Raw genomic sequence first — 10,969 nt, forward strand, 5'->3', positions numbered from 1 at the left:
TAAAAGCCACGTGAGACAAAGTTCTGAATGACAAACACATTAAAAACATATAATCTTCCTTCAGAAGAATTTAACCCAGGTCATTAACTTAAGAAAAAAAAGAAGAAATCCCTATTTGAAAACAGACAGTCAGTTTGTAGTTTCTTTATGAAATAAAGGCAATATTTCCTCAGCAATCTAGTTGTGTGTGTTCTGCTCTATCCAAGCTTTGGAAGATAGATTTCACTGTAGAGGTGGCAACAGAGGGAGTTCTACCTCAGTTACAGATGTTTTAATAAAACACAGAAAATCTTTTAACTAATGAGGACGTGACTGCTGGGGAGGGGAGGAAGAACATGATATTTTAAAGAAAAAGTGTATTTAATATACAATATTCAATGCTGGAGTGTTGAAAAGCCTAAAATACATAGCTCAAAATATTTACATGAGAATGTCTTCAACTGACTTGCCACTGTCTTCTAGACTTCTAATTTGGGTATAATTTTCACAATTGTAAAACATTGGCATGTACATACTGGTTAAAGGAAATATTAGGAAAGAGGTACTATTATAGTGTCATGGAAAAAGGTACTTTCAAATATTACCATTAAAAAAAAAGAACATGAAAAAGCTGTAAGATTGCAATTTTCTTTTGTGCAATTAATGGATCATTAGATATTTTATCGCCTATTGCCTATAATTTGCATATTAATAATATGCAAAGCATTGTATATAAACATTAACTAGGATTCCTTGATAAAGAGACTTGAATTTATTATGTACTCTCCATTATAAAGTAGTCTTGAGTTGGCAGTTACTAAGAACATCATATTTTCTGCAAACTTGATATTATTAGTGCCAAATTTGTATGGTAAGGAAGTAATTCCATACACAGATGTCATTCTTATACCTTGAGTTAATTTAAATTATGATTTCTAGCTATCCAAATAAGATACTAGGCTTTTTCCTAAATAAAAGTCTGGCTTTAATACTGCTTTTGACTAGCTGATCAACAGAGTTTTATGATATTGCACATGCATTTAATAATCCAGGAGTTTCCTTTTAAGGAGGAACTTTCTGCAAGGAAAAACAGTAATGACAAGTTAAGAAATCTTAGCCTACACATTCTTGTCAGCTCATAGGCAAAAAATAATGATGGATTTGAAATCCTGATAGTAAATTGTACACAAAAATCATGAAAACAAATACATCAGAAAGTACTGGGGGATATGGATGGCTGATTTTGTTGGTCTTGTTAGCACATAATTTAAGCAGTTTGATAAATAGATTCTCTCCATTTACCTACATAGAAATAATTTTTTTTATATTCCTTCCTCAAAGGAAAAATACTGTTGCTCCAAAATAATGATCCTAGTTTTTATTCTATTCTACTTTGCTTCATTTTTGTAGAATATTGAATACGTCTCTAGAGAGCTGAGATCAAAAAGCCTCAAGCACACAGGAGAGTTCTGGTAGCATAATAACTAACTGCACAACAGCTGAACCACTAAGCATTAGTTACTGAATACTGCTAACACACCGCAGCAAACAAGGTCAATAAACTTAAACTAAGTGAAAAAGGCAACATTTTTCAATAGGAACATGAGTAGACCACCGAAGTGCTCTGTTAGAATTACCCAGCTGTTAGGTGCTTCCAGAATAAACCATTAAAGTTTGATGATATTTCACGTTCAAAACCAATAAATGGCTGATAGCTCTATGGCAAATAAAGCATGAAAGGTTAAAAGATCTAATATAAAGCCCTGCTACAAAACACTGAAGTTGTGAAAATAGTCTATGCCCTCACACACATGCCAGGTCACTTGCTAATTCTTTGATAAATTTCCACCCACAGGAGTGAAGCTAGCAGAACTAAATATGAGCACATATTTTAGTGCAGAAGTCAGCCATCCCTCCCTTAAACAACAAAGGAAAGAGTTTTGCTTTTCTGGCTGATTTTTCCCTGAAGCTTATGAAATAATGGTCATATTTTCTACCTTGCTGGCTGAGCTGAGGGGCTAAACCTCCTCCTGACTGCTGGTGATAGGCAGTCAGAACATGTAACATTTTGAACTGCTCCATGCAGAGTCATTAAGGAACATCTGCCTATGCTGATGCTTCTAGAAGAGGAACACATTTGCTTCCCTTTGACATTTCTTTCCCTTAAAGGGAAAAAAGGGTTTGCAAGTGTGTTTTACCAGCAATTAACTTTTCCTTGCATCAGCACTCTCTTCCTCTATTACAACTGACAGTATCCAACACATATACACAGAAATCTTGCCAGACTACTTGACTTTTTTTTTTTTTGAGTAGCAATCTACTTGACCAGTAATACTGCAATTTAAAATGTGCTTCTTAGAACAAGGCTCCCAGATTCACAATATAGAGTCAGATGAACCCCGAGGTAAAAAAAGTATTTGAGAATAACTGTTATCTTTCATTAAAAAATACCCTTTCTTTGGTATCCAGGAATTTGTTTCTAAGAAGGAAACATAACTAGTTTGTGGTTTAGGTAGCTCTCTGACCACCAGGTATTGTCACCTTCCTAGGTATTCATATTAAATAGACTTGGTTTCAGAACTGCAGTCCAGGACAGCAGGTTTGGTTTGAGCCCACTGGCAGAGGTTTGAAAAGAAGCCTGGATAGCATGGATATCTACAGCGTGTCTAGCTCGTGTCAGCCCTGTCCAAACTCTCTCTATTAATGAAAGCTGATCCACTTTCCTCAACACTCTTCTTCAAGAGTTCATTTGAATTTCTCATCCTATTTCAAGTGCAAAGGACTATGCTGAGAAACCATAAGCACATGAAAATCCCAAAATAGCCAGTAGATGTTACAAATCCATAGCTTGAGGCAGCAGGGAGTAGACACCCCATGTCTTATAAAAGTCACCATGTATCTTCAACTCCACATTATTTCTAAACAGATACAGAAATACAAAGAACTGGGAAGCATGAAGCAGCATGCCATGGGTCCAGTGTCTGATGGAGTAATTTGAACATTATTGGTATTGCTTAATACCACTACACAGTCAGGCATTCTGCTACAATCCAATACAATACAAATACACCCATTTCAAGAGAAATGTGGCCCAAAGCAAACAAAACATTGCTAAAGATTTGTACTTCTTGTGGCTACAGCCAAAAATGTGCAGAACAGAAAAAATACATGATGGAAGGTATGAAAACTTAACTACATTCTATGTCTTCGAAAACAAAAATAACAGGGCAGTACAGTGGCAGCAGTTCTCAAAGTCTCTGTTCAAATTACCTGTTGGGATTCCCTGGATCCCTGAATTCCCCTAACCAATATCTTAAGACATAATCAGCACTACATGCAAGGACAGAATCAGCTCCCCCAGTTTGGCTCCTGTTGATACCTTTATGCACTTCTTTGCCTTTGAGGGTAGGAGGAGGCCCCTAGTGACAAAGGGAATGGAAGTCAAGATCTATATTTTATACCTAGTTTACATATTTTGTATTCATCTCACCTGGCATAACACTGAGTGGATGAATAATGAGATAATTATCTCCTCATCAATGAAAATCTAAAGTCACTGAAACAGGAAGTTGCAGCTGTTCAACAACATACAGCAGTATTGCATACTGAGTTAGAAACAAAAAGGAAATTAATATGGCCCATTTAAATTTAGGAGGGATTTTGTTATAATCATTCTGACTGTAATATAATGAAGAAAACAGTGCTTTTAAAGGGAGCTCCCAAAATTCCTAGGCCAAAAATTATTATAACAAATTTCCCATACAGCCATTTTTCAGCTGATCTGGTGTCAGATTTTGTTTCTTAGGGTGCTTGCTGTTGGTACTGCATTAGTCTACACAGAATTCAGAAGGGAAAGCCTATGATTTAAATTCCATTTGTGCCATGAATTCTCTGTAAGTGTAGTCTTATTGCAGAGAAAATTGCTTCTTAAAAGCCACATTCCAAAACAGAATTATTTGCTTTTCAGAAGTACTTTTTTGAGCTTCAGGTATAAATCATGTTCATTTCAGATAACAGAAAAGTATCTAGAGGGAAAATTCTATCCTAACTAAAGAAATCAACCCACACATACTTAAACAGTAGAAGTTTTGCAAAAGACATCTGAAAAAAATTCTTGCAATAAAATTATGCAATGTATGGGCAAAAAGTAAGGATCTTACTGTGCACAAATACTATTAAACAAACATCCAATCAAATAACCTGTAAAGTAAGTATTGGTATAGTACAGGAAGTATATGTAATTAGAGGTAGCTCTTGTTTATGTATTGACGCAGATGATGTACATTATCGTGTACAGTTATCATGAGAATGATGGCACTGTAACTAGTAAGCCAAACTAACTTGAACATCTAAACGACTTCTTATTCTTTGACCTGTATTTTTAGTCAATGTTTATTCATGGCTAATAAGTCCCTATCAGTTGCAGCAAGGTTACGGAACATGTAAAAGCTGTTATTAGTAAACAAGGGTGGCAAATAGGTTTTTCCCACTGACAAAGATGCAGCATAAGAATAGGTTAATAGATAACTGTCATTTCCTACATATTTTCTCTTATTTCTTACCATGGTGTGGAACATACCAAGTAGTTTAGTATTGACCAAAAGTTTTAAGTACAATATACCACGTAATTTAGTCCTGTCTCTTTTCCAACTCCTTTTACAAACGTCATCCAAAGTAGTTCTTCTTACGCACTTCAGGAACAATTAGCTGCGAGGTAGAGTACTATCGTACTGTAGTACCACGCATTGGCCGCAGATTTGCAACAATATTACTTGGATACCTATAAAACGCAAATTACTTGCAGTTTGTTGTTCCAGAAGAAAAGCGGATACTGTCAATCCCTCTCAACAGCTTCCAGACAAACCCCGCGTCTTGGCGGAGCTGGAGCTCTTCTCGTTATGGTCGCACGGTAATTAGAGCAGTTCAGTACGAGGCGTCCATCGTCTGCCACAAAGGCAACCCCTAAGGATGGGCTGCAGCCCCCGCAGGGGACCTGCGGGGAGGGAAGTTTGTGCACACCGATGTTCTCGGCAACGATCTAAAAAGAGAGGACCCCCTTCCCTTCCCTCCGCCCAGACAGGGACATCAGAGGAGACAATTCCCTGACACCCTCGGCCAGGGCAGCCTCACTTCCCTGCAAAGATTGCAACAGCGAGACTCACCTTAGTGAGCTGAGCAATTTTTTTGCACATTTTCATGTGCATTTCCCGATTGCATTCCTCTGCCGAGCTGCTGCGAGCGGCTTTAGATCCACTGCAAGTCCCGGGCTGATGAATGTTGTTTATGCCAGAGGCCATTAGGCTTGAATTTTAATCACGTCTGTCCGCGTACGCTCCGGGTAGCGCGATCCCGACCGCGTCGCTCTCCCCCTCGGCTGCGCTCACTCACAGCCCCCGGAGCTGGAGGAACTTCAGCCCCGAACAGGGCACTCTCCAGCCGCCGCCGCTCCCCCTTCTCTGCAGATGTCCCAGTCCTTCAGAAAAACACCCAGGCGAGCAAGCAGAGAACAGCATGTGCAAACGTCCTGATAGGGATTTTTTTTTTCCCTCCCCTTCTCTTCAAATGGTTGAGCTTCCGCCAGGAGAACACGCCAGCGGCTAGGTGCTACAAATTCCCCACTGGAGATGCTGAGCCAGCCTAGAGACGGTAGCACAGGCATTGTCCGGGGTGTGTTGTAGCAGAGATTGCCTGAAGATTAAATCATGCTGTGTCCTTAAGCGTCAAAGGACTGCAGAGGTCATCTGAGAAGAGAGTGCTGGCACCTTTCATAAGCTCTGTTATTTTGGCAATCCTTTCTAAACCAGGATGGGCTCATAAATGATGAAGAAAACCTTGGCTCACTTTTTGCTGCTGTGTTGAAAGCAGAATGGTAGCCAAGGGGCCCAAGAGCACAGCTGAGCCCAGGAGCTGTGTCCAGGATCCAGTCTGCCTGCCTTATTCAAGGATACTCGATTCCCTTCAGTTACACTAAATGCACTGGAAAAGTGCCTGAAGAAAACTGACAGAATTACAGGTTGGGGGGGTTTTTTTTGTTTTTTTTTTTAATGTGCACACTTTCAAAGAGATCAGGCTTGGACATGTAAAATAAATAAAGGAACAGAAAAGGTAGAAAAAATACACACATACACAAAAGGCAAGCTATTAAGATAATGGGGTTTTTAAAGAGAATGCTTCAGTGAAGTGTTATGCAAGAAGAAAACTGATGGTGAACACATTTAAACAAGTCTAGAAGAGAAGAAGTAGGAGAAGGCCAAGAAGGATGAAGTAAGAAAGGCAGAAAAGAGAGAAAGAACAGACAAGGGAAACCAAGAGCTGCCTAACACCCCTTTGCAGTGTCACTGCAGCCAGCACAAGAGACCCCATGGAAGTGCCAAGGGCTTCACCTCAGACCCTGCTGACTTGCAGCCAGCCAGAGGGACCATGAGGCTGCTGCTTCCCTGATGCCTATCCTGGAAAGGCAGGCAGCTTTCCTGTCTGATCTCCTGGCAGTACTTGCCATCCTTCTTGGGTGAGAAACTTCCACTTTCCTAGTGGTGGGTTTAAAAAAAAAGAGCTTCCTGAGGACTATAAGAATTGAGGAGGATATCTGGTGTCAGTTAATGGTAGGACAGAAGGAAAACAGAAAAACATCAGTGAGGGGAAAGAGAGACAAAGAACTGTTAAGACTAACACTTCTAAATGGAAAAGATCAGGGCAGAAGAGTACCTACAAGGCAGTGGGGAAAAGGAACACTAAAGATGTAGGAAGATACGACCTTGGGACAGGGAAACCAAACCCTTGATTGCAGGAGGAGAGACTCTGAATCTCCAGAGGCAGAAACAATCTTCACTCCAGGAATGAGAGGAAATTAAGACTGGGAAATACAATGTATAAATGAAAATGTTCACAGTTGCTGAGATGCTAAGCAGGGAAATTATGGTTAGCCAAGAAAGAACATTAATTAGAAAAGGTGAGAAATAGATCCTTGCACAAAGGAATAACAAAGTACAGTTTCTTTATTCACTGGCACTAGTGTCCAAGATGCTGCTGGAACTTTTTCTGTGACATATCACTGATAATTGTCTGATATCTGCTAAGACACGTACTTGCATATAAGTTTAACTCAGTTAATATTTTATAATATTCTTCTCTATCTGGTCATCAAATTAAGAAAAAGCCTAGAAAATTATTTATATGTACGATTTTGATTAAATTGACAAGCTTATTAGGACAATCAAAAGAAGAGCAAGGGTTGGACCAAAGTCCTAACACAGTTTCCTCAGAAAAAATAGAACAAACTAAGTGAAAATAGAAAGCAAATTAAGAAAACTGCAAAAGCTTTTACAAGTACTTACAAGAAGTTACCTGTGTTATCACACAGGTGGACAGTAACATTTATGGTTGTTCTATTAAACACTGGACCTGGATGCAGGGGTGGATAGAGACTTGATGGGCATGAGCAGAGCAGCACAGATCTTCAGATATATTGGAAAAGGAATAAACTACTGAGATATCTTCAAGCAGGCTGTTAATAAATTTTGGGGCATTAGTGGGAAAGAAACTGAGATTTTGCTACAAGATTATGTTTCAGCAGAACATAATTTGTCACTGGTGAAATACTCTCAGCTCAGTGAAGACTTTTCAGGCAATAGTTCAAGCCCTGGAAAAGTTTCAGTCAGATGTCAGGCACCAGAAAATACAACAACAGAACATAAATTCAAGGATGACTCAAGTTCATTAGTTTCATTACTCAAAATAGCCAAACTTAGTTTTAATAACAAAATTTCAGCAGATAATGCCAGAATGTTTCAGTAAGTATTTAACTTTTCTTTTTCTTGTAACTGATCTAGGAATCACCTATAAATAAGATGACAAAACAAGGATGTCACAAAGCATAATCTAAACGTATACTATACAAATATGGGTTTTGCAATTACCACATGGAACACAAGTAGATTATAGAATGTGTCTGAACTTGGGGCAGTAGATGGTAAAAACAGTTTAAAAAAAATTAAAATAAAAATTGTAAATCTAACCAGAAAATGCATACACTTCTGCTTGAATTATAATTGCTGCATTAGTTTTCGGTAAATTGTGAGAGAAGGTGATCATGTCACTATAGTTTTTATAAGTCTTTGATTAACTGTACACAGGTTTGTAGCCTTGCTGTTCAGATACATTAATTAAAAGAGCCATACTCTCAAATTCCAAGACATAAAAAAATTCCTGTTGCAAATACATGATTTTGTTTATTATAGAAAATATATATCCCTGTTTAATACCTAAATTTGCACCTTTGTTTAACATTGCAAACAGCTTTCCTAAAACACAATTAGCACAGCCCAATTCTTTCCCTCTGTCTGATCACCAGTGTTCAGTGAGATTTTATATATATATATATACACAACAGCAAAGTTAAACTGATTCCTTGGATTACATTCTACTGCTGCTTTGCAGTCCAACAAATTTTGCCTTTAAAAATGGTAGAAGAACAGTTAGTCATTAACTGTCATGTTATGTCAGAACTGATGACCAGGGCCCTGGGCAACCTGAACTAGCAGGTGGCATCCCTGCTCACAGCGGTGCTGGGGTGGCAGCAGGATTCAGATGATCTTCAAGGTCCCTGTCAACCCAAACCTTCCTGTGATTCTATGTTTCATATGAAAAAGCTATATTGCTAAAACTGACTTAAACTTCCCAAGTTAGTGTGTCAATAAAGGAAAATACACCCTTAAGTGAGATTCTAATCCAATTCCTAAATCACTATCCTCAGTTTTGATCTCCACTTACATTCACTTTGGTCCTAGAATAGCTTTTTGACCCCAGAATAGAGAATCCAGGAACTATTTTCTCTTTTATTTGACAAGAGGAAAAAAAAAAGGGAAATAAGGATTAAAATAACAGTCAGAAGACTTGTATAACTTATACTGCTCACCTAATTCACTATTCCATTTCCAATGAAAATTATTTTGGAACTGAGTACAAGAAAAATGACAAATATAAAGTGTTGCCACTGATACATCTTGGGTAATTACCTACATTATACATAATTACATATAAAATATTATAGATAACTACTTTATATTTTTAATCTATTCCCACCTCATAAAACAGACAGGATTTCAAAAACAACAAAAGGGCTACTGGTTTCCTCATTGACTGAAAACAGTAACTATTAAAAAATGTATATACAATTTTATAGATTACTTACATATGTGCAAGTTTAAGAGGAAGGTGGTGGACATAAGCTCTGATTCTATTGCATAATGATGGCTTGATTATGGATGAAACACTATGTTTATGTTTTTATGTTTTAAATATGGAAACTGGAACCAACCAGACACACATTACATAAAAGCCCTTGAACACCTAACAGGATAGCATCGACTTCCATTTTTTGCTACTAATATTTTTTATCCAGTGACCTACATCTAATATTACCACAAAGTAACTGGCATGCAGCAAGTTTGGCTTACCCTGTGGCACTGTATTTGCTCATGTTACAGGATCGACAAAGGAAAGATAAAGGATCTAGAATAGTGAGTCATGAGAAGTAGATCACAGCAGATGAGGTCACTACTTCAAAAGACAAGGAAAAAAGCTGGAATTAATAAGTGCATTACCCTCCAGGGCCTGAGGCATCATCCAAGGTTCAGAGTTTCATCATTCTTTTCCAGATAGAACTGTGCAAGCCCACTGGCTATAACCTCTGGGCTTTCATTACATCCTTACCCTCCTAGTCAGTCATTATATCCATCCCTCAGGAAGCAGCTGGTCCTCACTGAGCCCCCAGAGTCAGCTCAGCAAGGAACTGAAGGTACAGGGTGGAGCTGGAATGGATTCCTGGGCCCACAGACAAAGGCCTGTGGCTTCAGGCCTCAGGCAGGTCAGGGCCCATTAAAGCCGATTAGAGAAGTCAAGGCCCTGAAAAGTAAGCTGTAAAAACTATGACAGCAACACTTCTACCAGTTGAACAAGGTACCTGGTATCACAGAAACATGGCCAGCATTTGTGATCCTACTTCAGCATGTTATTTACCTACAGATGAAATATCAGTTGTACTGAGAATTTTCTATTTCTACCTATAAACACAAAGCCTAGCAGAAATATTTAAAGTAGTCGGGAAGAAACAAATCTCACATCCTAGATGAAATCTATGGTAAGGGACTATAAGGTATTCTCCAAGGAAGATCTTCTCCTGTAGACTTGAGATGCAGGTGGACACAACTGGGATGATAAACATGCAAATGAAAAATCGTTCTGTTTGCATTATAATTTCACTTAAAATAAATGTCCTGTGCTTTTAATGTCACAAGAATCACAAAGATTTATCTGCTCATCTTCCTGCTTGCATCTTCTTGTTCACAGACAGTGGTTCTGTTGCAGAAAAAAAATCTATATGAAGGTAATTATCTAGTAAAACTACATTAAATAGAAAGATTTTTACACATTGTATTTCCCCACAAAATTTAACCTTAAAAAACGTTTAACTCATTGAGGATTTGCAGTTTATTAAAGCGGTTTTGTAGAGTGACTATTTCACCAACACAAAACAAAAACTTTTAGAAAAATGTTAACATGTAAGATTCTATATTACTACTGTATTTGTGCATATAGAATCCATTTCCAACTCTCTAGGAGCAGAAGGGGATTAGGCCTGATCCATATGTTTTAGAAGTTAAAAAAAAAATTCACCTCTAATACTGAAGTATCTTTTTAAACACACACAAATGCATGGTAGTACAATACATCAGGGAAAAAAAAAGCTCTCTGCCACATATTTAAATTATTTTAGAATTAATTTTTATCTATAAAAGAAAATACTTTGTCTCCAGCTGTTGCCCTCCCTTCTTCACGTACAGCTCATATATATCCCATAATCCTTGACACCACTGTAAGGAGAAAATAATTCCAATTATTTGGTTGATTAAAATCTGCTTCTTAAATAAAACACTAGGAAGATTCAGATGTAGAACAAGACTGACCCCTAGTGTTTTTATTTTTAATTTTT

At 37.9% G+C, this 10,969-nt stretch overlaps 1 protein-coding gene across 1 annotated transcript in view; it reads right to left on the reverse strand.

The window, feature by feature from the left end:
• Positions 1-5,276, reverse strand: part of FAM184B (family with sequence similarity 184 member B) — a 38,405-nt gene extending 33,129 nt beyond the window's left edge. Inside the window, exon 1 of the mRNA XM_062493409.1 lies at positions 5,142-5,276. Coding sequence (XP_062349393.1) covers positions 5,142-5,276 — 135 coding nt within the window. The remainder of the gene's footprint in view (positions 1-5,141) is intronic.
• Between the last annotated feature and the right edge of the window lie 5,693 nt (positions 5,277-10,969).

Source organism: Cinclus cinclus, chromosome 5 (genome assembly GCF_963662255.1).
Source record: "Cinclus cinclus chromosome 5, bCinCin1.1, whole genome shotgun sequence".
Taxonomy (NCBI): domain Eukaryota; kingdom Metazoa; phylum Chordata; class Aves; order Passeriformes; family Cinclidae; genus Cinclus; species Cinclus cinclus.